The sequence below is a fragment of the Pelodiscus sinensis genome, chromosome 1 (assembly GCF_049634645.1).
Source record: "Pelodiscus sinensis isolate JC-2024 chromosome 1, ASM4963464v1, whole genome shotgun sequence".
NCBI classification, from domain to species: Eukaryota; Metazoa; Chordata; order Testudines; family Trionychidae; genus Pelodiscus; species Pelodiscus sinensis.
The window spans coordinates 44,801,615-44,826,930 of NC_134711.1; the positions used below are offsets into that span (position 1 = coordinate 44,801,615).

The 25,316-nt window shown below is 45.2% G+C and overlaps 1 protein-coding gene and 1 long non-coding RNA gene across 2 annotated transcripts in view; both read left to right on the plus strand.

Annotated features, from left to right (window-relative positions):
* LOC112545693 (uncharacterized) overlaps nucleotides 1–9,320 on the plus strand; it is a 54,187-nt gene extending 44,867 nt beyond the window's left edge. The window contains exons 3-4 of the long non-coding RNA XR_003089232.2: nucleotides 6,703–6,787; nucleotides 8,764–9,320. This is a non-coding gene — a long non-coding RNA (uncharacterized LOC112545693). The remainder of the gene's footprint in view (nucleotides 1–6,702; nucleotides 6,788–8,763) is intronic.
* A 3,774-nt stretch (nucleotides 9,321–13,094) lies between these two features.
* The window catches only part of CTTNBP2 (cortactin binding protein 2), a 192,955-nt gene continuing 180,733 nt past the window's right edge, over nucleotides 13,095–25,316 (plus strand). The window contains 1 exon segment of the mRNA XM_006122544.4: nucleotides 13,095–13,192. Coding sequence (XP_006122606.3) covers nucleotides 13,178–13,192 — 15 coding nt within the window. The 5' untranslated portion in view covers nucleotides 13,095–13,177.

A 25,316-nucleotide genomic window follows, 5' to 3' on the forward strand; every position in this document is an offset into this window, starting at 1 on the left:
AATAAGCGCTATTCCTCGTGGAAAGCAGGAGTTATTTTGAAATAAGTGCCCTGTTATTTTGAAATAATGGGGTTGATAGTGTAGACATTGTTTGCTATTTTGAAATAAAGTGAGTTATTTCAAAATAACTCCCTAGTGTTGACCAGGGCACAGGGTGGGTGCAAAGTTTTTTCACAGTTCTGAGCAATGTAATTATGTTGATCTAATTTTTCAGTGTAGACCAGACTGAGTTAATTACCAATAAGAAATGTAATTTGAGGCTTAAATTCTGATACACGTATGTTGGTGAAAACCTTTGAGACATTGCAGATTTTTACCAGCATAACTGAAAACAGAATCTTGCTTAAGACCCCTACTTCTAAGAACTTAAAATCAGTGGATATTGAATTTCTCACTTAATCTCACACATTCTTGTTAGTTGCTCTTCCTGTGAATAAACACACGAAGGGTATATCTACACTGCAGTGTTATTTTGAAATATCTTATTTTGAAATAGTTATTCGAAATAATGTGTATACACACAAAATGCATTTCGAAATAGTGTTTTGCTATTTCAAAATAGCGCGTTCACACTGACTGGACTCTGAATCACATGTAAGGCTGGCCGGAACCAGGTCCGGCAGGGCATCAGGTCAGGAGTTACTTGTGTGGCTGCTGCCTGAGGCTGTGCTTAAAGGGATCCCCCCTGGACAGCCGATTCTCAGCTTTCCATACTTGCTTGACTACCTCGATAAGGGACAGCAAAGCATTTTGTCTCTGCGTGCTCTGATTGCCCTTACTCGGGACACCATAGCACTCTGCAACATGGAGCCAGAGCTGCCCCTGGACACCATGGTGCTTCTCATGGATGTGTTGCTGCAAGCCTTGCTACGCTTTCTTCAGGCTGCCATCCGGGAGGTCCATTGGGGGGCTGTCAGTATCCAGGAGGCCCTGCGAGAGAGCTTCCACCCTGAGGAGCACTAAAAGCCTCCTTTGTCTGCCCCACTGGGGGCTTGTGCCTCATTCCTCCCTCACGTCCTTCCACTTACCCGTCCCTAACCTCCCTTCCTGATGTCAAATTAAATACATGTATTTTCATGAACACAAACTCTCTTTATTTAACAAAACTGGGGGGGAGGTAGGGAACGAAACTCTCGTGAGTCTGGGGAAAGGAAGCAGGAGAGGGGAAAAGAGAGGGTGGGAGAGGGGAGGGGGAAACCTAGAAGAAGGGAGCTGGAAGGCAGAAGCAAGGGGAAGAAGAGGGGAAGAGAGGGGAGGGGAAGATCAGGGCTCAGGGTTGGGGGTCTCGCCGGACCAACTTGATTTTCATGCAAGCCTGCTCCTGGGTTCACATGTGGCCTTTGATGGCCAGGCTGGCAGCTATCCTGCCATAGACAGCCACATTCCTCCATCTAGTGAGGAGATCATGGACGTTGGGGGCATCCCCTCCAAACCTGAATAAGGTCCATGATCTCCAGCCTGGACCAGGAAGGCGCCCACCTTCTCCGGACTCTGTCAGGCACCTGGGAGCTGGCAGACTGCTCCTGGGAAGCGGTGGAGGGCTGGGTGCCAATGGCTTTCTGGCTCAAGTTTTGGGGCCACTGGGTCAAGGGCAGTGATTGCTGGCTCTAGTCTGGCAGCCTTAGAGCTGGCACAGGCACTGTGGCCAGAGTCAACCCCTCTAAGGGCTCCGGGGAGGGGAGGAGGGAGAGGAGTGTTCTTGGTTGAGGCTGGAGTGGCCACCAGGGCACCCTGGTAAGGCTGGAGGCCCCCTATTTTGATATGAGTCTCTATAGCACACTTATTTTGAAATAGCTATTTCGAATTTGGTGGAATTCCTCGTGGAATGAGGATTACCAAATTCAAAATAAGCGCTCCGCTATTTCAAATTAATTTTGAAATACCAGTTTGGCTGTGTACACGCTAGTAAAGTTATTTAGAAATAACCGCTGTTATTTCAAAATAACTTTGGTGTGTAGACATATCCTAATTTTCTACACCTGTTGAATGGAAAGTTGGTGCAATTTTCTTTGCAATGTAGATCTGTATTTCTCTAACTTATACCTGATATATAACTTTCATCGCTATTTATGTAACCACTGACTTTAGGCTAGGGATTTATGTGTGAGCTGTACCTCTTTCCTTCAGGATCAATCTGGACCCAGATTTTAATTTTCATATGAGAAGTTCAATTTAGCTTATAATCTGCACTACAATTCTATTCCCTTCTTTTTCTGTTATAAATTCTGAGTCCCCCCCTATTTTTCAACTCAAACTCAACTGAAGAAGTGGACTTTGCCCATGAAAGCTCATTATACTATATATATTTTTCTTAGTCTAAACAGTTCCATGGGACTACTCGTTGTTTTTAAAGTTACAGACTAACATGGCTACCCTCTGAGACTTTTAAACTAGTTTATGAAAGAGTAATCCTCCGATTAGTGTAGTATTGATGGAGTTAAGTTTCGAAGTTGGAAATGTAGAAAGTTCACAATACAATAGTTCAATTTCAGTAATGAGCCAGTGCACAGCTTTCATATGGCTGTAAACCTGTTCCGTCACCACTGCAGATGCTGAATTACACCCCTGAGGGAGTAAACTTCCTAGTGATGCTGCTCCATGTCAGCAGCAAGGGAGCTAATTCCCCTGTGCTGTGGTTCTATTGATGGAGCTAATGACCTAGTGAAGTGGTTTTACTTCATTAGTAAGTAAACTTCTCCCTAGTGAAGCATTTCAATACAAACACATTTCATTACCAAGTCCCTAGCATTTTAATCCAAGTGCTAAGGGAGTTAACTCCTTAGTGTGATCAATTCTTCTTGGTAGTCAATTGCTTAAATTCCCTTATGATTTTTATTTGCTCAGCTATACAATTAACTTCTCAATGAAGCTGTTTCATGCAGTGAGTCCTGATTTCCTTAGCACAACATTACAGTCTGCAATGCTGACAGCAAAAATAACCACCATTGCACTGGAATTTGTCCCACAATACATTGGTTCTATTTTGGCAGTACTACACTTTCAGCTTGGCAGGAGGATGGTTAATTGTCCCATTTTGTGGATGGGATGCTTGTGTCCTAGGAATCATTTAAAAAAGCATCCTTTTGTATAATAAAAAGGGAGGAAGGCCAGAAGTCTTAGGGTATGTCTATACTAGCCCCCTAGTTCGAACTAGGGTGGCTAATGTAGGCATTCAAAGATGCAAATGAAGCCCGGGATTTAAATATCCCAGGCTTCATTTGCATCTTCTCAGGCACCGCCATTTTTAAATGTCCCTTAGTCCGAACTCTGTGCCTGCGGCTACATGCGGCACGGAGTAGGTAGTTCAAATTAGGATCTCTAATTTGAACTACCTGTACACCTTGTTCCATGAGGAGTAACGGTAGTTTGAATTAGAGAGCCTAATTTGACCTACCTACTCTGTGCCGTGTGTAGCCGCGGGCACAGAGTTCGGACTAAGGAACATTTAAAAATGGTGGTGCCCGGGAAGATGCAAATGAAGCCCGGGATATTTAAATCCCGGGCTTCATTTGCAACTTTGAATGCCTACATTAGCCTCCCTAGTTCGAACTAGGGGGCTAGTGTAGACATGCCCTCAGGGATTACAATATATTTTTATGGTTTTTAAATGAGGTCCTGCAATAATGTCATCTGACACTCCCTGAGGAAATTTACTCTCCAGTGTAGCAGTCTGAGGGTACTCCTTGGTGCTGCAGATTCCTGCATCATTCCTGCTGGTAAGGGAATAAACTCTTCTAGTCCTGGTAGTTGGAACATTAATTCCCCTGCCATCACCATTATAGCCAACTTGGTCCTAGCAGCATACATTTTTTACTATGTTCAAGGAAAGCCATGTTTTCTGCCTGGAGTTGTTGTTGCCTTTGGAAGCAAATTATTTACCAATTCCTTCTCTTGAAAGCTGTTTGAGGGGTATTGATTCACATACCCTTATTACTGCATTTAACATCCTCTTGTGGGCTTCTTCACATTCCTTACCAATCTGTAGATTGTGTGAGTGAAAAAAAATTAAGGTCTTTCTTTTTCTCGACATTCCGATAGAGCTGACCTCCTACATAACATGGGCCATAGGACTTCGCTGAATGAATTCCTGCATCATGCCCAATATTTATGCTTGAACATAATTTTACATATTGTTTTTAAAAGAGCTATTTTGGAAAAACATCCAGAATTTCAGATGGACAATCTATCCACAGGTAAATTATTCCAAAGATTGATTATCCTCACTCTGAAAAATATACACCTAATTTCTAGTCTGAATTTGAATTTCAGCTTCTACCTGCTGTTACTGTAATTGTTAGGCTATGTCTACAACACAAAGTGAAGTCAACTTTAATTACATTGACATACAGTCACCGCTGTAATTAAAATGCTGTTGCATGTCCACACTTTCCTATATCGGCAGAGTACACCCAAAGTAGCAGCTCTTGCCTCAACACAGAGAGCAATGTATTGAGAAGTACAGTGCAACTCACTGTGCAACTGACCAGGATACTTTGGGAAGGGTTTGCAATGCCTCATGGGGACAGGTCCAGTGTCACATGCTGCAAGTTTCTCAGTGCCATCGTTCCATGGGCATCCTACCAGGTTTCCAGTCACTTTTCACCTGCTTTCATCTGCTCAGCAGTGTTATTTTGATGTTATTCCGAAATAACACAGTGCACATCTACACTACAAGCCTTTACTTCAAAATAATGTCGAGCTGGAGGACTTCTTACTCCAACTCCTGTAACCCTCATTTCACAAGGAGTAAGGGAAGTCAAAGGAAGAGCGTTCTTCCTTCGACTTCCTGCTGGGTAGACAGTGCCAAAAGCCGAATTAAGCTATTTCGACGTAAGCTACACGATTGATTTAGCTGAAGTTGTGTCACTTAATTCAACTTTAGCCCTGCTGTGTAGACTTACCCTTGTGAGCCAGCCATCTGTGACAGAAAGCATCCATTGGTCTTAGGTAATGTGCTGAGCATTATGAACACAAGGCTGTAAGAGGAACTCAATGGGGAAAAGGGGCAATACAGAGGGACAGAGGCTATTCACCACCACGTGTGGTATTTTAGATGCTGCTTATAATTATTAGAACTGGGAGAACTGGCTGTTGGGAGTCTGGAAGCACAGGAAACAGGAAGGAGGGGGAAGATGAGCTAGGGCTGAGTGAGAGCTACAGAGGGGAGCAGCAGCAGCTTTGTAATGAGGTTTCACCTTTGTTAAATAAAGGCCTCTTGAAGTTTGTTAGTACCTTCCTTGCATGATACACCACCACCCTGACCCTAGCCCCATCCTCACAGAAGCAGTATGCCTGTGGCTCCACACCAGTGGCAACTATTTGCCTCCCTTGGGTTCTGATATGCTGCAGCGCTTTGGTTTTTACATGCCATTGCTGCAAATTTCTATCATAACCGCCTCTTCCTCTCCATGCCGCAAGAAATAGCTAATTCGAAATAAGTGCTGGGTAGACGCTTATTTTGAAATATGGGGCCTCCAGCCCTTCCCAGGGTGCCCTGGTGGCCACTCTGGGCCAAACCAGGAAAACTCCTCTCCACTCCCCCAGCCCTGGAGCCCTTAAAGGAGTAGACTCTGGCCACACTGCATGTGCCAGCACAGAGCCAGCAGTCACTGACCCTGACACAGTGGCCCCAAGATGAGCTGGTCAGCCAGATCCAGCCAGCCCTCCACTGGCCAGTCCCCCAGCTCCCAAGAACCAGCCACGGGCCGGAGAAGGTGGGCGCCATCCTGGACTAGTGCGGAGATCATGGACCTCATTGAGATTTGGGGGGAGGTCTTCACCATCCATGATCTCTGCACTAGATGGAGGAACATGGCTGTCTACAGCTGCATAGCTTCCACCATGGCCACTAAAGGCCATATGTGCACCCAAGAACAGGTGCACATGAAAATTAAAGAATTGAGGCAGGGCTATGCCAGGGCCACACGGGCCGGCTCCCCAACAGCGGCACACACCTGCCCCTATTTCGAGGCCCTGGACCTCATCCTGGGGGGTGGGATGGTCTGTGCCAGCACGGGGGGGGGGGGGGGGGGGGGAGAGATGAGCCAGGAGCAGAGGGCCCTGACCAGGGTGCAGAGGAGGAGCTGCCATGGAGGGTGCCACAGAAGGTGCCACACCTGCCGGACCCCCGAGTTGTCCCAGCAGCAGAGTCATCAGGGTCATCCGGGGAGGCCACACCTCATAAGTGCCATCACCATCCCCTTCCCGGGGGGGGGGGGGGGATGGGAAGGAGACCAGGGACCGCATGCGTGGGCCTTGCCTACCCCAGGTCACGCAGCAACCTGTGCACATGAGAGCACATGCCATGCCACTCCTGGGCAGGTGGCTCCAGCTGTGTGCCACACAGGGGCCGTGGCCGGATAGCCACATGTGTGTGTGAAGAGACCTGACATGCTCCTGACCCCGGGGCAGGACACAGCAGGATGCCCTCCCTTCACAAGCCCCCTCTACACAGAGGCAAGGGACATCTCCCCCCCCCCCCCCCCCCCCACCTCAGCCACACTATACACAAGACAGTGGCATGGGTGCAGTCTCGGGAAGCTCCCACTCCCAGGGATAGCTGGACATTCCGACCATGGCCTCTGTGCAAGCACAGCAGCTCTGACGGTGCAGGGCACGGTCATCCTCACCTCTTAGATGGGGGCTGGGCTTCACCCATTGTGTCCCCAGGGAGAACTGACCACTTCTCTTCTTTCTCCACAGCCGCACCAGCTGCACATGCAGGGTGCACCACCCCGCCCGGGACATCCTCCCACACCTGAGGTCTCAGCAGATCCACCACAACATTGTAGGGTTACTGAGATCAGCAGCTGGGGGCCCTGCAAGCCCTGCACTGCACCATGGAGCAGTGGGTGCAGGACAAACGGGAATTCCGGGGGGAGCTCCTTACCCAGAGTCGTGCCATCTGTGACCATCTGCAGACCCTGGTGCAGAGAGTGCTGCCTCGTGCCGCTCCAGTGCCTGCTGCCTCCCCAGCTCCTGATCCTTCTCCTACTCCTTCTCCCACTCCTGTCTCTCCCTCCTCAACCTCCACACCCTCCTCTTCAATCTCCACACCCCACACCTCAACCTCCACACCCTCCTCCCCATCCCTCCGGGGATGCCGAGGTCCCCGCACCCACCATGCTGGGAGACAGTTGGCCGGGCGAGACCCCCCACCCCTGAACCCTGAGCTTCCCCTTCCCCTTCTTCCCCTTGCTTCCCCCTTCCAGCTCCCTCCTCCCAGTTTTCCCCCTCCCTTCTCCCACCTTCTCTTCTCCCCTCTCCCACCTCCTTTCCCCAGTCTCCCCAGAGTTTCATCCCCCCCCTCAAGTTTGTTAAATAAACAGAGTTGATTTTATTTGACATTAGGAAGGGGGGTTAGGGAGGTGTAAGTGGAAGGACGTGAGGGAGGAATGAGGCACAAGCCCCCAGTGGGCAGACCAGGGAGGCTCTGAGTGCTCCTCAGGGTGGACGCTCTCCTGCAGGGCCTCCTGGATACTGACACGCCCCGCCCTCCGTCATGGACCTCCTGGATTGCAGTCTGCAGAAAGTGCAGCCAGGCTGATAGCAATACGTCCACGAGAAGCACCAGAGTGCCCAGGGGCAGCTCTGGCTCCATGTTGCAGAGTGCTATTGTGTCCCGAGTGAGGGCAACCAAAGCACCCAGAGACACAAATGCTTTGCTGTCCCACAGCAAGGCAGGCAAGCAAGCAGGGACACCTAGAGAACCGGCTGCCCAGGGGATGAGGGAGTGTCCCTTTAAGCACAAGCCTCAGCTAGCTTCAGGCAACAGCCACACAAAGACACTCACTACCTGATGCCCTACCCCTGACCTGGTTCCGGCCGGCCTTAAATCAAAATCAGTGTCCACTCAGTGTGGATGCAGTATTTCGAAATAGCAAAAAGCTATTTTGAAATGCATTGTGTGTGTAGATGCATTATTTTGAAATAACGTTGTAGTGTAGACATACCCTACGAGACCTGTCACCTCTCATGGACTCCAGGCAGGAGTTTGCTGTGTGGAGCCAGCATGCTCAGATGTGCAGTTGATATGTCAGCTGTCCACACTGAGCAAAAAGGGGAGCAAGTTCAAAACTTCCCTGGGCTTTAAAAAGCAAGATGTGTCTATCTCTATACTTGGCTGCAGGCAGAGCCGGCCCAAGTACGGGTGAGCTGGGCTACTGCCAGGGGTGCCCCATTATAGGGGGCGTCACGCGAGGCTGCCAGGCCGGCCGCGCCACCGCAAATGCTCCGTGTGCCCAGGGTGGCGCCACGCATGCGTCGCACTCCCCGGGGCGGTGCCATGTTCCTGGGGCCCAGGGCGCGTGAATGGCTCGGGCTGGCCCTGCTGGAGGGCAGTGGAGTTCAAAACCGTGACCTGAGTAGTCATGATGGGGATTGCAGGATACCTCCTGGAGACCAGTTACATTGACATAAGCAGCACAGTGTTTACACTGCCCCTTATAGCTCTAACTACTTTGCACAAAGCTCTATGCCTCTTTCTTGTCAAGGTGGTTTTATTATGTCAGCATATCAGATAAGTTAAAGTGGCAGGAGGAGCATTGCAGCATGCAAACCTTCACAGTTAGGTCAATGTAAGCTACCTTATATCAACAAAACCTTATAGTTAGACATGATCTTAGTCTGAGGAGGCCTCTATCATCACATTTCTGTTCAACATGTTGGTTCTTATAGGCTGATTAAATTAGCCCTTAAAAATTCTACATTGAGCTTCTTGAATCACTCTCTGAAAGGTGTTTTCTAATCTTTTTTTAACCACAGGAAAGAAACAAGCTTAACTCATAGGTGTTAGGACCAGCCTAGCAGAAGAGTTTCATGAACACACTGGAGCAGAGGCAGCAGTGATAAAGTTAATTCCCTCCAGCTGCCCAGCTACAATCTGGCAGTAAAAGAGTGAATTTCCTCCCCCAACTACAGAAACTCCTTTGCCTCACTACAGTGATTAAAATAAACCAGCAGCCACACAACCACAGCTATCAAGGCTTCTAGCATTAACATGTGATGAAGAACATTTTTTGTCTCTAGTGTGAGCACAGCAGTGAGGGGGTTTTTTTTGTTTGTTTCAACACAGCCTCAAAAACGGAGCCAAGACAAGCCCACCTTAGGAGTGCAGAGGCCAAGTATTAGCATGGGGCATAAAGAGGAAGGAGCATTCACTAATTCAAACCTCCTGACTCCCATTTATCAGGTTTGGGGCACTATGTTGCTTGGGGCTCAAATTTCCAAACTCAATCCTAGGAGAAGAGATATTTCTGACACCATCAGAGCAGTCAGGGAATGATAATCACATGGGCTGTGTCTAATCACATGGGCCAAAGTGGCCGCTTTTGTGCAAAAACTTGCTGCCTGTCTACAACTGGCGGGGAATTCTTGCACAAGAACACTGACGTTCTAATGTGTGAAATCAGTGCTTCTTGCGCAAGAACTATGATGCTCCCGCTCAGGAATAAGCCCTCTTGCGCAATTGTTCTTGTGCAAGAGGCCAGTGTAGACAGGCAATATGAATTTCTTGCGCAAGAAAGCCCTATGGTTAAAATGGCCATCAGAGCTTTCTTGCGCAAGAGAGCATCTACACTGGCACGGATGCTTTTGCACAAAAGCACATCTCTTGCGCAAAGGCACATGCCAGTGTAGACGCTCTCTTGTGCAAATACTTTAACGCAAAAACTCTTGCGTTAAAAGTATTTGTGCAAAATCTTGCCAATGTAGACACAGCCTTAGTGCAGTGGAACAGTCTTTGTAAGCAAGGAATGAATTTCTGCTGTAGAGATAGTCGCAAAAGTGACAGAGTTCTCTGACCAGCAAAAGCTCAAACAATACTGAGCACAGTAGGTATCATGGACAATGAAGTAGTGACCAATGCCCAGCATGGCAGTGTGGTCCTTGTAATGGCTACTTTGTAATTAAGTACTGTGGTGTCATCAATAAAGGAATTAAGCACTGATGCTGTCATGCCATCAGTTAAGCATTCAGTTGGTGCTGAAATAACTGATGATCAACAAACATTTTTTTTTTAATTTGCACTGATTCGTTTATTAGCCTGAAAAATGTATCTTTCCTCCTTCAACCCAAGAACCCCTGATCTTTTTAGTTGTAACAGCAGATTAAACCAATTCCAATGCTTGAATGATGTGATAAATGTAAATTGTTTGGGCTTGGGACTGGTCTTTAGATAGAATCCTGTAGGTCCATTTATCCTTTTAATTTTTACTACCTGAGATTTAAGAAGAGCTTCCCCTTCTTTTCAGAAATCCTTTCTAAATATATCTCCTGCTGGGAAAGAGCTTATCGCATTTGGTAAGCTGTGACTAATTCGATCTTCATTGTTGTTTTGATAAAATTTCACCCAGCAATTGATGAAACATTATCTAATTTTTAAGGTTGTATGGTTCCATCAGAGTGTGACATGAATAGTGCAATCTTGTCTAGAATAGAGGTGTGATGTGCTCACAACTATAGCATTAAAGGACATGGCACCTAGATACCATGGCAACTGGTGCATTATAGTAATCTGGCTCAAAAAAAAAATCATTAGTAACTGTGGTTGGAACTGGTGGCATCACACCAATGGCAACTATTTGCTTTCCTTGCCATCTGATGTGCCTGCTGCTCTTCTTTGATTTTTACAAGGCACTACTGCATTCTCCCATGGTAGCCCTTCCTCACCATGCCCCAAGGGAGTCCCAGTGGCTGGAGCGGAGCCATGCCTGTACAGCCTCCTCTCTCCACAGACCCAGATATCCATCACCTCTAATAAGGAGGTTAACAGGCTGTATCTTAGCATTAAGAGAGTAAAATGACAGAAATACCAGCAAGAATGGAATTAAATAGTAATGATTAAGAGGCTGTGGAACCAATTGTGTCAGGCCCAGCTTTCAAAAATTTGATGAGATGCAAAGGGGTTAAGTCAATGACCATTGCTTGTTGTAAAAGGGATTTTATACTGTATTAACAATTCCAATTTTTAAGAACTGAGTCAACCTCACCCCCAGCCAAGATTGTATTAAACATCATGAGATGTTTTAAACATAATACCTTTGGGGTCATTTTTTATTTACCTTTTGGATTTTGAACACTTAGGATTCACTTTTCCAGCTTTTCTCTGCAACTATGAGGACTGAAATTAATATTTTTTATTATTTGGATTGAAAGCTGAGACTCTCATGTAATTGTATGATTCCAAGAGTTTTAAGAAAAGCATCAAATATTACTAAACTTACAATAAAATGACAACAGTTGGCAATATTATTGTTTTCTGTTCTTGTTCTGTTAAGCAATCAAATTTATAAGCCCTGTGATGCTGAAACCATCTTTGTTCTATGTGTACAGTACCTTGCAAAGCGGGTCTCTGGTCCTTGACTGCAGGTCATACCGCAATACAAATAAATAATAATTGAACAAACATGTCAAAAGTTTAAAACCAGTTTCCCTATCCCAAGTTAACTGTTCACCCTAAGGTGCAAGTTGCCAAGCTTGTTTGCTCTGACCTATACTGTTATGGATTGTACCTGCTTCGGTATTTTTTTTACATAATAAGCAGTACGGGTTGAACCTTTCTAGTCTGGCACCCTCCAGACCTGATCAGAGCTGAATCAGAGAATTTTCTGACCCATGGGAGGTCAATATTGTCTAGCAGCATTACCAACACTTCCATTGCTTACTAGGCTCTTAGAAGATGGGTAAATTAGAGCTAAACAACAGCACAGAGCCAGGACTAGTGGCTGTACACAAACTTTATAGGAACACAGGAAAGTTGGCCATCCATACATGATAAGTAGACATCTGGCTAATTGAAATCATGCCGGATAACAGCTGTTGCCAGGCCAGAGTGCAGGACTAGAATGGTTCAACCTGTGCAAGAAAAGAATCTCATCCTTTGTTTGGTAGAGCTCATCTGTGGCAAAGTACTCCTCTGATACTTCTTAGGGCTTTACATAAAAGTTATTTATAGATGGTACATTAAAGTCATCCAGACAAAGAATGCATCATGTCCTAAAGAGGATTAAGCAGCACTGGACATTTGGGAATTGAGGACACTAAATGGTTTGGGACTCTAGGTCAGTAATGGGGCAGGAGAGTGGGAACTGAACTTCATGGTCCATCAATATAGTCACTTATAGACCACATAGCCTAGGTTTGAGAGAGAATTAATGTTCTTGATGTAAAAATAAAACATTTTATTTTGTTGGAGCTATATGCTTTGCAATGGCTCCCAGATTCAGATCATTATGGTCACTAGGGGTACGTCTAAACTACATGCCTCCGTCGACGGAGGCATGTAGATTAGCCAGATCGGCAGAGGGAAATGAAGCCGCGATTAAAATAATCGCGGCTTCATTTAAATTGAAATAGCTGCCCCGCTCTGCCGATCAGCTGTTTGTCAGCAGATCGGGGCAGTCTGGAGGCGCCGCGCCAACAAAGAAGCCTTTCTTGATCGGCACAGGTATGCCTCCTGAAACCAGGTTTACCTGTGCCGATCAAGAAAGGCTTCTTTGTCGGTGCGTCGCGTCCAGACTGCCCCGATCTGCCGACAAACAGCTGATCGGCAGAGCGGGGCAGCCATTTAAATTTAAATGAAGCCGCGATTATTTTAATCGCGGCTTCATTTCCCTCTGCCGATCTGGCTAATCTACATGCCTCTGTCGACGGAGGCATGTAGTCTAGACACACCCCAAGTTATTATGCTCAATGCATTCTTGCATATACTTGAAGTTTCCCCTGCTTACTGAATTTCTACTTAACTCAAGGTATGGCTATGGAAAGATCACATGTATTTTACTTTTGCTATACAGAGAGCAGACTTGAAGGAATATATTAGTTTTTGATTAAGGGATAAATCCTTATTATTGGGCCTTGATGCAGAAAAGGGGTAAGTGTGGTCCCAGAAGAGGAGCAGCCCTTGGAATGCAGAGCTAAGATTGAGTATGGTCCTGGAGAGAGTTGAGGCTGTGGTATTAGAGGAGGTTCAATGCAGACGTAGCTCCAATGTGGAATTGGCTGAGGCCCCACACATGAGAAGGGCAGTAAGTAGAGTTCTCAGTGAGCTCCAGTCTGGTGGTGCAGGTAGTGCAATGCAGGGAACAGCTGTGGCAGGAGAACACATGCTCCTCAGCCTGGGAGGGAGTCAGTGGGTGATGTAAATAGGTGAAGCACAGCTGCCTGCTTCAGCTCTGGCATGGAGGAGTTAAAGGTGGGTTTGAGGGGGCTCTGCTTTGAAAACTGGAGGGGGAAGGCAAATACAGCTCTGGCCCCATCATAGAGGGGACTACGAGAAGCTCGGCAAGGCTGGCTCAGGCGCCCCGCTGCTGTCTCGCGCTCCCTCCCCCACAAAAAAGCCGCCCTCCCCCTTTCGGGAGCGGCGCAGCCTCCGCTCTGTTTCCCCCCTTCCCAAAGAGACAGAGGTAGCAGCGGGGGCGCCCTAAGCTGCTTGGGCAGGTGGGCGGGCCCACGCCGCCGGGCCCCTCTGCGGGGTGGGCGAGGCAGCGCCTGGGGCGGACACCTCACTCGGGGCGCCCCTGTGCCACCTGCCCGAGCCGCAGCCCGCACTGCGCCCCGGCGCGCAGGGGGTTAAGGACTGCCGCTGGCGGGCGCGGCCGGCGGGGAGGGGGTGAGGTGCCTGGCTGCTGCGGAGGCTGCCACTCGGCTCCGCGGCTCGCTGGGAGTCGGAGCCGCCGAGTCCAGCGGGAAGATGGCGACGGAGGGAGCGAGCGGGGAGCCCGGCTCTGGCGGGCAGGAGGAACCGGCGGCAGCGGTAACCAGGCGGCGGGGACTGGGCTGGGGCGGCGCCTGGCGGGGGGAGCCCTGCGCTGGTCCCGGGGCGCCGGGCGGGAGCGATCTGCGGTGGCCGCGCTGCGGAGCTCGCCCTGACCCAGCGCGCGGCGCCCGCCGCCAGTGTCCGGGGCCGGCTGCTGCCGCTCGGGCTCCCGCTGTCCGGGGGTCTGGGCTTGCAAAGCAGCCGAGCGGCGCGCGCGAGACTCGCCCCCTGGGGGCGCCTCGGAGGGCGGCAGGTTTTGTGGCTGGGTCCGGAGCTTCCGTGAGGCAGCCGCAGCGAGGCGGCGGGGGAGCAGGAGCCGAGCTTCGCGCTGCCGGGCAGAGTCGTTGGCCTTGGTTCAAACGCTCCGAGTGGGGAAGCATCGTCCCTGTTTGGAGAGCCAAGCCCCAGGCTCCCTTGCCGGCGGACACCCGCTATCGGTAGCTAAGCGGAGATTTAAAAAAATCCCCAGATACACGGCGGGCGTTCCCTTTGGCTTCTTATCACTCCACTTAGGCTGATCCCTCTAACACAGCTGGTCAGTGATGTTGCGCCTGTGGCTGTTTTTCTTGGTTTTATAACAAATTGAAATCCGTGGAGTCGGTTGCTAAGGCATCTGCCCGGGATTTAGCCTTTAACTCCCGTTAACATTAAGAAGAGTTGTATGGCAAACGCTATAAATTGTATCCCTAAAAGTTGTGACCATTACGTTTGTCACTAAGAAAATGCTTTGCTTAGTTTATCAAGGCCATTACATTTGCCTCTTTTTTTACATTGGATCCCTTGTGAGGGCATTGACTCAAGCCTAGAAAGCAGCATGGTTTTTCCACAAAAAAAAAACCTCACGAAATTGTATATTACATACTCTTTACATGATTTTTAAAATCTTACTCTATATTTTTGAAGTGAAAAAACCTTTCTGGACTCCATTGTAGGATTTGAATGTTGCTTCTGAAAACAACTTTTGCAGTGTGAAAGCCCACAAAATAATATGTAAAACCAGTCTGATCTATTTCTACATTAATATCCCTAAACTGTTCTGAATTCATATTGGTTTATTACTCAGTGCTTTAAAGGGAACTTAAACTTAGCTCAAATTTATAGCTTTTTTTTAAAATGTAAAAGCTAAGATCAGGATGACACTACAAAAATGTCTACAATAGCTTTTAAAAATTCCCGTGAAATTGGTTTCTAAACAAACAAATACAATATTTAAACAAATTTAACATTAAGACGTTCAAAATGATGATAAAGAAGTGTGCAACTAGCTCCATTAATTTTCATTAAGTTGCCAGAAATGCAAAAAGTAAACTGTAGTAATAAGTAAACATTTTCATTCATTGTTGGCTTTAGAAACTTAAAGTATTGTAAATAACACTGGCAAACAAATTTGCTTGTTCAAGCAAATTTAGCCATCTGAATAAGTGGACTGATTTTAAAAACTCATGTCTGATATTTTGATTCCTAAATATTATTTTAGGAGCCTGACCTTGACTACCCACTCAGAGAAAAAATATTTTTAATTTGCCATTTATCCTTCAGATGTTTAAATTCCTTGTCTTCTATTTTCCTTCTTAAAATTATATTATAAACTGTATATTTATGACTATTTCACCTCCTCTTAGAACAATTCAAAATAATTCTCCAATAGGACAAACACTGTGTGGGGATTGTGTGTGTGTGTGGGGGGGGGAGGTTGGAGTGAGTGGTGTTTTGGGTTTTTTTTGGTTGGTTTTACTTGTAGTGGCCCTTAAACAATCAGCTCTCTTCTAAATAAAAATAAATTAGTGTTTTGGGGTTATTGCCAGGATACTGGATTAATTAACAGTTTGAAGTTGAGTAAGATTTCCAGTGGATCTTTTTAAAAACTGGTTTGATGTTTTGTTTGTAGTTGGTATCTTGAAAGCATGAGTGATACAATACAGAGTGACTGTGAGCAAGTGATGATAGCTATATGGTAGTGTTCTATACTTACTTAAATCTAATAATGTCAACAGTTTAGCTAGAAAACTCTTCAGTTTTATAGGTAATTGATGCTAACTACAGTTATCCTGATTTCTTGATACAACATTGAAAAAATAATTTTTAGCTGCTGACTGGCTGCTCTTGGGAAAACTTACTGAATAGCACGAAAGAAATTGTCCTACCTTTTGTGTGTGTGTGTGTGTCCGAGGAATTTGACTGAAAATGAATGGAGTATTTCTTTTAATGTGCAGTAGTTGGGAATGAAGCCAACATTCTTGTCATTCTGAGTTTTTTCTTCTAAACTAAGTGCTGCAGCTAGTATGGGAAAAGTAGGGAGTATACACATTGTTGTCATGGTAATAATGACAGTGGGGAAAAATGGAGGAGAGTGTATCTGAGTCTGCTCTCACACCTGTCTCTCTCAGTGGAATTGCACTAATATAAAACCATCATAATTTATAATAGAATGGAGCAATGGTTTAAAAAAGAATAAAATACCCAGGAATGGCTTTCACCTGCATGATACTAAAGGATAATGATTGTATTATTGCTTTTTGCTAATGTTTTGGGGCAGCAATCTGCAGTGCAGTGACAATTAGCTTGACAGATGTGGTAGTCTAATACAGTAAAACTCCAATAGTCCAGCATCCAATAGTCCGGCACTCCTGATAATCCGGCATCAAAATGGCAAGAGCCCAGTGAGTGAGCTTTGGCAAAAAATGAGTCACAAGGTAACAGCGGCAGCAGCTGAACTGAGCAAAAAGGGTAAAAAAGGCTTAAAAAACCGAAAACATTACAGTATACAGGCAGTCCCCGGGTTACGTACAAGATAGGGACTGTAGGTTTGTTCTTAAGTTGAATTTGTATGTAAGTCGGAACTGGTACATATTGTAGGGGAAACTCGACCCAAACATTTCTCCAGAGCTCAGTTTTATTCTCCCACACCTCACTTCCCTCAGTCCTCTATTCTCAAGCTGAGGTGTCTGCTGAGAAAAGCCGCTCCTCATCTCCCTGGTCTGTTGTGGGGGGCTCTAGCTTTGTGTCTCCTTGGTCTGCTGGGGGGAAGCAGCTAGTGCGGAATTGCCTCACCCCGTTTGTAAGTAGGGATCCGATGTAAGTCGGATCCATGTAACCTGGGGACTGCCTGTACTGTATACAGTATGTACAATAAAGGGTTAAGAACACTTTATATACAGTATATATTGTATACAGTGTGTATATATATAACCATTTTATAGTACCTCCTGATAGTCTGGCATATTTGATAATCCGGCACCACCTAGGTCCCATAGGTTCCAGATTATCGGAAGTCTACTGTAGTATGTTAGAAAGAAACAGACTTTGCACAATGTCCTCTTCCAACACAGATGTGGGGAAACTCAGGCCCAGAGGCCAGGTGTGATTTCTCCGCCCCCCCCCCTCCCAACTTGCCTGGATCTAGCCCCCAAGGCTCTGGGCTCCAAGCCAGCATTGGAGAGTCTACACTGGCATCCCAGCCACCCTGCTGCCCCACCACAGAGCTGGACCACACACAATTTACTGGCCTGGGCCTGCCCTAGGCTCTAGTGTATGAGGGGAATGTGACGAGTGTCTTTCTCCTCAGTTGGGGGCCATGTCCATGAGGGTTTGTCCCCCCCCCCCTTTTGTTTCTCACTTGTGTGCATCCACTGACTGATTTTTCTGTGGATCAGTGGCCCCGACCCAAAATAGATTCCCCATCCCTGTTCTAACAGGTCTATTTGTTGATATTATTCAATAAAACATTGCTTTATCAGTTGTAGATTAGCAGCAATGGAAAGAACCCACAATTTGGCCAAATGTGGGAAGTCCTCTTTTAATTGTTTTGTAGAACATGGCATAAAATACGTACAGAATGGAATCTTGACTCCTCTATGGAAGTTGTGGATCTGTTGACATGAGCAGCAAAATTTAACCTATAGGCTGCGTCTAGATTGGCATGATTTTTTGGGAATGCTTTTAACGGAAAACTTTTCCATTAAAAGCTTTTCGGAAAAGAGTGTCTAGATTAGCATGGACACTTTTCTGCAAAACCACTTTTTGCGGAAAAGCGTCCGTGCCAATCTAGACGCGCTTTCCCGCAAAAAAGCCCTGATTTTTGCGATCGGGGCTTTTTTGTGGAAAACAAATCTGGGCTGTCTACACTGGCCCTTTCGTGCAAAAGCTTTGCGCAAAAGGACTTTTGCCTGAACGGGAGCAGCATAGTATTTCCTCAAGAAGCACTGATTTCTTTCAGTAGGAAGTCAGTGCTTTTGCGGAAATTCAAGCGGCCAGTGTAGACAGCTGGCAAGTTTTTCCGGAAAAGCGGCTGATTTTCCGGAAAAACTGGCCAGTCTAGACACAGCCATAGTGTTTTAAGTGCAGTTCTACAAAGATCAATCTTTATTATGACTCCTTAATAATTGAATTCTTTCAGTAACTGTATTGTTACAGATTTAATAAGAGGAACTTCTTAGAATCACAGGAAGGAGTATTAGATGGTTGTGTAAAAACTTTCAGGCCCACAACTAATGCAGGAAGTTGAAAGTATCCACAATACCAAAAATTCCTGTGGTTAGAAAGGCTAAGGACAATAAATAATTACTGAGAATAAATTAAATCAGTGATGGGCAATGTAGGCTCCCTCCTGCAAAAGTTTTAATGAAGAAGTCCTCCAGGGTGGGGTAGAATTTCTGGTGTGTACCAATTGAATCGTAGCAGCACTTTGGATGCAGAGGGAATGCATAGGTCTAGTGTGTAATCAGCATTCACCTCACTTCATGTCCCTTGCTTTACCAACTTGATGTTCATGTAATATGGGTAGGGAAAACCTGGGTGGACAGAAAACAGTGGAATCTGGCAACCCTGCCCATGGACTGCAATAAACAAAATGTCTTGTGGGCCACACGCAGAACCCTGATAGGCTGCATGTGGCCTGTGGACCACATGTTCCCCACCACTGAACTAAATTTTAGCAGTGGTCTAGGTCTCATACTGGATAAAAATATCAATCATGAAATATAAAAGACTAAATAAATATTTCTTGTTTTATGTTTGTAAAGTACAGCATGCCTTACTATGCTAATAAAACTTTTCCTATTGCATCAGTAACATGGGTGGATGTTAAATAGTGACTGTTTAAAATTAAACATATTACATATGCAGTCCTATACATTCACTTACCTAAGAGTAGTCAAAGAATTGGTGAGGAATTCTCTGAACCGTTGCTATTGTTTTGTTTATTTTAAAAACAAACCACAAATCTTGTAATCACAAGATCTTGATCATCCAGAGGACTGGGAAAACTAATGTTACAGCTGTATTTTAAGAAGATAAATGAGATTATCCAGGAAATCATAGGTTGATTAACCTGACCTCAATTCCCAGCAAAATCAAGAGAAGATTGATATGGCATGCCATTGATAAAGAATTAAATTATGCTATAGTCTTCTGCTAATCAACATGGTTTTATGAAAAACAGGTCTTGTAAAACTTTAATCAGATCAAAAGAATGGTTGCCATAGGTAACTGGCATTTGTCTTAGTCCCACATGACATTCTTGTATAGTTCATGTTACATGGATTAAAAACTGATATCACAAAGTTACTGTAAATTAGGGGTGTTAAATATCGGTTAATTGAATAGTTGATTAGTTGATTATTCTATAGTCTCCATGCAGCCCCTGCTAAAAAATTTACTGGCAAGGGATGGGGGGAAAATGCATGTAGTCTAGAGCATTAACCTATAAGGTTTTGCTTATCAGTTAATTGACTATACTATTACATCCCTACTGTAAATGGGAATCGTCATGTGGGTGGTATATTTCTAGTGGAGTCTAACAGGGATCATTTGTTGGCTCAGTGCTGTCTAATATCTGAATCATTTGGAAGAAAATATGCATTAACCGATGGAAATTTTCAGAAGACCTACAAGTAATTGAACACTAAATAATGATTAGGCCGGATGAGTTATACAGTCTGACCTGGTTCACTTTAGAAGCTTACCTCATTTGACCATGTTTTAACACTACCAAATGAAATGGCATAGCATAGCAATAAAGAATGTAGATCTAACTTATAATAGGAGGGACTTTATCCTGGAAAATAACTCTGAAAATGATATATGGGTCTTGTCTGATAATCAGTTGACTATGCTCTCTCGATACGATGCTATTTCTAAGGAGGCAAATGCAATTCATGGGTACATAAGCAGGGGAATATTAAGGAGTAGTTGGGACGTGATATTACCTTTTGTACACAGCATTCATGAGACCATTACTGATATCATGTATCCAGTTGTGATGACCACACTTCACAGATGTTGATACATAGGAAAGCAGTCAGAAAAGGTCTACAAACATGCCTTGTAAAGGGACTAAACATCTTTAATCTATTCACCTTATCAAAGAGAAGGTAAAGAAATGATTTTATCACTATAAGTATCTGCACAAGGAAGTTCTTTCTGGTGGTAGATGGATCTTCTAATCTAGTATTAGAAGGCATAATGAGATCAAATGGTTGAAGGCTGAAGTTGGAAAATTTCATACAAGTGGAACCTCCCTGGTCTGGCATCCTGGGGATCTGAATGGTCCTGAACCACAGAGTTAGGCAGATGGGGAAGGTCAAGGCTCACCTCTCAGCTGGCTGCCCTGCTCTCAGGTGCCAGCCTTGGGCACTGTGCTTTACTCTCAGTCCTGTTCGGGGCTGTGCTCCCTGCTGCTGGCCCCACTGCCTCCAACCCCACAGGGGCTGTAATTCCCGACTGCCAGTCCACCTGAACCTGCGCTCCTGAACCTGACCAGCTGGGACTCTCTGGTTCAGCAACATCTGTTGTCCAGAGAATCCTGGATTTTAGAAGTTCAGTCTGTATTAGACAATAAGGAACATTCTTAATAATAAGGGTAAATAACCAGTAGAACAGCCTGAGAATGTGCTGAAGCATCAGTCACTTCAAGTCTTTATTTGAAGGACAGGATCTCTTTCTTCCAATGAAAGTTATAGTTCAAACAGAAGTTATGGGCTTGATACAAAAATTGGAGACAGGTTATTTCGTCTGTTTATACAGGAGGTTAGCATAGGTGATCATAATAGTCCCTCCTGTCCTTAATTTTATTCACATATTTTAAGTATCTGTGTAGGTGTTTACAGGATTGAGCCTTACATGCATTTCAAGTTTTGTATCATGTTAGTAATATGAATTAAAAATGTAGAGCTGGTTGAAAAATACATAACCTTTTTAATGAAGAAATTCTACAACTCTTTTCAATGAAACATGGAATTTTAGATATTTCCATCTCTAAATTTATGAAAACTATTTTGCCAAAAAAACAGAAATTTTGAAAGATTTTAAAACATTTCTAAAAGTAAGGTTGAGACCACTTACAATAATCTTGCAATTCCTACCCCCAATCCACCCCTGAAATATCCCTGTGGGTCAGAAACCCCAATTTGAGAAACATTGGTCTCCCTGAAATCTGTATAATGTAGCCAATTATTTTATTTATATTTAGTTTATTGTGTGATGTTGTGATTATGACAAATGATATACCAATTAGAGTTGACTTGTAGCATTCTAAATAGAAAGCTATGTACTATACATGAGTAAGACAAACTTAAATGCAAGAACTTGTAGGTCAAACCATGCAAGACTTTAGCTTACTATTTTAGACTTTAGAAACAAGAAATGATGACATAAGAAAATAACCCAATGCTCCTAGGTTATGAGAGAAGAGGTACCAACTGAGGGGGGAGGGATAGCTCAGTGGTTTGAGCATTGGCCTGCTAAACCCAGGGTTGTGAGTTCAATCTTTGCAAAGGCCATTTAGGAATTTGGGGCAAAAATTCATCAGGGATGGTACTTGGTCCTGCTGTGAAGTCAGGGGACTGGACTCAAAGACCTTTCAAGGTCCCTTCCAATTCTAGGAGATAGGCAATCTCCATTATATTATTAATATTGTGCAAAATTACCCAGAAGATTAATATTAGGTTATAAAAATACTGTAAAGGTTCATCTGTCTCAGACATGTGACTTAATCATGAAATACAGATTGTTTTCTTTAGCATCAGAAGCACAAAGGGAATTTACCCAGTCTATAGAAAATTGGGGCCCTTAAGCTTCCAGGGCAGTGATCTCCAACCTTTTTGAGCCCAAGATCACTTTTTGAATTTAAGTGCAATCCAAGATCTACCACAAATGTAAATACCCTTGTCCCACCTCCTTTCCGCCCCTTCTCCAAGACCCTGCCCCTGCTCACTCCATCCTCACTCTCTTGCCCATCCTCACTCACTTTCACCAGACTGGGGCAGAGGGTTGGGGTGCAGCAGACTCTGGTTTTGGATTAAGAGGCATGTACTGTGAGAGGGGCTCTGAGCTGCTCTTGGAGCAGGCAGTTGGGATGTAGAAGGGGTTCTAGGTGCAGGCTCTTGGATGGTGTTTGGATGCAGGGCTGCTCGGGGCTGGGGCAAGAGCTTGGGGTACAGGCGTGGGTTCATGACTGGTGTAGAAGTTTGGGATGTGGGCTCCAGCTGGGCACTGCTTACCTTAGGTGGCTCCTGGATGGTGGTGCAGTGGGGCTAAGGCAAGTTCACCCCTGTCCTGGCCCTGGACCACTCCCTAAAGCAACCAGCAAACTCCATCCGAAGTCCTGTTGTGCCCCCTCTCTGCTCTGTGGAGAAAGGATACAGAGTGACATCAGCATGCCTCCTCTCTCTCCCCTGCCCTGCTCAGAAAGCAGGAGGCTCCAAGGGGGAGGAGCAGCTCCAAGGCAAAGGGCAGGCGATGCGCAGCAGTGGAGGGACGGGCAGCTGAAGTGCTGGCACTTGATAGACTGTTCGCTAAACCAGTCAGGATCACCTGTCAGAGGCTCCAAGATCTACCAGTAGATCCCAATCTACTGGTTGGTGACCACTGTTCCAGGGGATGCATACCAGTGAAACAAAAGAGGGTGAACATGTTTCTAACAACCACTTTATAAAAAGGTTAGGGAAAACCTAAGCTGCTGGGAGACTCCAGCAGGAACAATCCACCCCTCTACTGATTATCAAGCCATGAGACCTAACACTACTTTCAAGCACTAAAGTCTAATTATTTCTAACTTGTGCATTGATATGTATAGAATTTCTGTATGCTTGAGTAATTGTAACTTAAACTAAAATAGACTTTGTAATGGTGAACGTACATGTGGTCATTACCTTTGGTTTTTGTGTTGCTAAATTTGAAACAAGTAACAGAAGTGACTTTCATTCTGTTAACTTTGAAACTGTAGCTGCCAGTGTTGAACATATTATTTAACATCCCTAGGTTCATTTTTTTAATTGTATATATGGTTGTGACAATTTTCTTCCACTATTTGATCTGAGGAAGTGGGTCTGGCCCGCAAAAGCTCATCACCTAATAAACCATCTTGTTAGTCTTTAAAGTGCTACATACTCCTGTTTTTTGTTTCAGCTACACCAGACTAACACGGCTACATTTCTATCAGTTAATTGAATAGTCCTCACATTCTTATCTGTTACTCGACTATTCTATAGTCCCCAGAGGTAGGGCTGGCAGTCAGTGTGCTCCGGCCCCACTTCCGAGGAGACCCTGTTACTCAGCACTGCTGCCCTCTGTATCAGAGGCAGCAGCGCAGGGTGCCAGGTGGGAGTTTAAAAACCAGCTCCCCTTGTGGACCAGCTGCGTGATACAGAGGCCGCAATACAGGATGGCAGCAGCCCCTGTCCAGTTCTTCCCCCCTCCCCTACCCCCAGCCCTATACACTTTGTAGCAGGTTGGCTAGCAGCCTAGCCCAGTCCTGGCTCACGCCTGGTCTAGGAGCTCAGCCCCCTCCCTTGGACAGGCGCTGCTGCCACCCCACACTGCTTCTATATCTGAGGCAGCAGCATGAGGCAACAGGCAGCAGATCCGCGAGAGGAGCTGGTTTTTAAACTGGCTCTCCTTGTGGACCAGCTCCCTCCTGGCACCCCATCCTGGTGCCTCTGATACAGAGGAAGCAGCGCCGAGCGGCAGGGGGCTCCTCGGGAGTGGGGCTGGAGTGCATTGGCTATATCTGAGGTAGCATCATAGGGTGGCAGCAGCCCCTGTCTGGGGAAGGGGCAAAGCTGAGCTCCTGGACCCAGCGTGAGCCGGAACTGAGCTAGGCTGCCAACCTGTTTCCTAATACACTTTAAATGTAGAGCTGCAGCAGGGTTAGGTCCTAGACTTGGCACAAGCCAGGACTGAGCTACTAGCCATCCTGCTAAAAAATTTACTGGCTGGAGGGGGTGGGAGGAAATGCGTGGTCTAACATTAACCTATAAGCATTTGCTCATCAGTTAATTGACTACACTAGTATATCCCTGTGGGTTCAACAAGGGATGTAACACTGCATTACAACTGTTTACTTTTAAATAAAATGGCTGCAACAGTATAAGGTAAAAAGCACACACATGACCAGATTTTACAACATTTACTGCATTTTTCATGGCCATGAATTTGGGAGGGCTGTACTATAATGGGAAATAAGACTACTAGCTCCATGGTGTCCTAACCAAACACTTCCTTGTTGTATAAGAGAAAAATCAAATATTCTGATTAGAGATTTTGTTTGTTTGACTATTGGTATTGCTTTTTGACTGGATGCAGGCTAGTAATTAGGCTGCATTAATGTTCAGGATGGGCACTCAGTGCGTTGGGTGGTACTGAGCTAATTAGTTAGGTCTAATGACTTTCAGCTACTAGAGGCAATACTACTTGCAGAACTGGATTTTAAAGTCATGGTATTCTAGAACACAGACTTCAACTGAACAGACTTCTTACAAATTTGGTTTGGGGTGAGGGACTGAATTTTCTTCTATGCCAAGTTCCTCCTTGGAGCAATATATTCAAATATCGTGGTTGTAAAACCAATATAATGGGATGGCGATTACAGGCTCAGTACTAGAAGTATTGTAACTAAGCCTCTGAAGACTCAGGAGTGGGGAGCCACTAATATAGTATAATTTGGCTGGAGGAAATCAAAATATTGCTTCATTGATTATAATGCCCAGTGCTTGAGCCTCTGTGTATGAGGGAGATTTCTTTTTCAGCCTGAAAGGCATTTGTTTTGACTAAGCAATTTTGTGAATAGGAATGTATTAATAAACATTAGGAAAAAAGTAATTGTGCTGCTCCCTGCCTATTAAACGCCCTTTGCTTGTGCTTCCTCTTTTTCTTATTTTCCCAGTACTGCCAGTTTCTGTTTCCACTGCTCACTTATCTATCTTATAAACAGAATCAGGATTGCTGGTTCTCGATGCTTATTTTTATTTATAGACTCAGGTAACTGCAGCAACTACACTGAGGTAAAACAAGACCCTAAGCAAGTCTGATATGGCGAAGACGTTCCGCTTCCAAGAAGTGACAGGCAGGGAAGTGTGTGGGAGGTGTGGGGTTTTTTTTGAGTGTAGTGTTGTGAATCTGGTGTAATACTGTATATATATTTGTACTAAAAACTACTTTTTTGCAAACGGATGCAACTAATGAGGTCAAACAGTTCTCATATTTGGAGGCAGGGGTTTGATTTCTAAAATAAGAGGAGTTTTTTTTCTCTTCCATCTTATTTTGTCTACTTTTTTATTTCAAA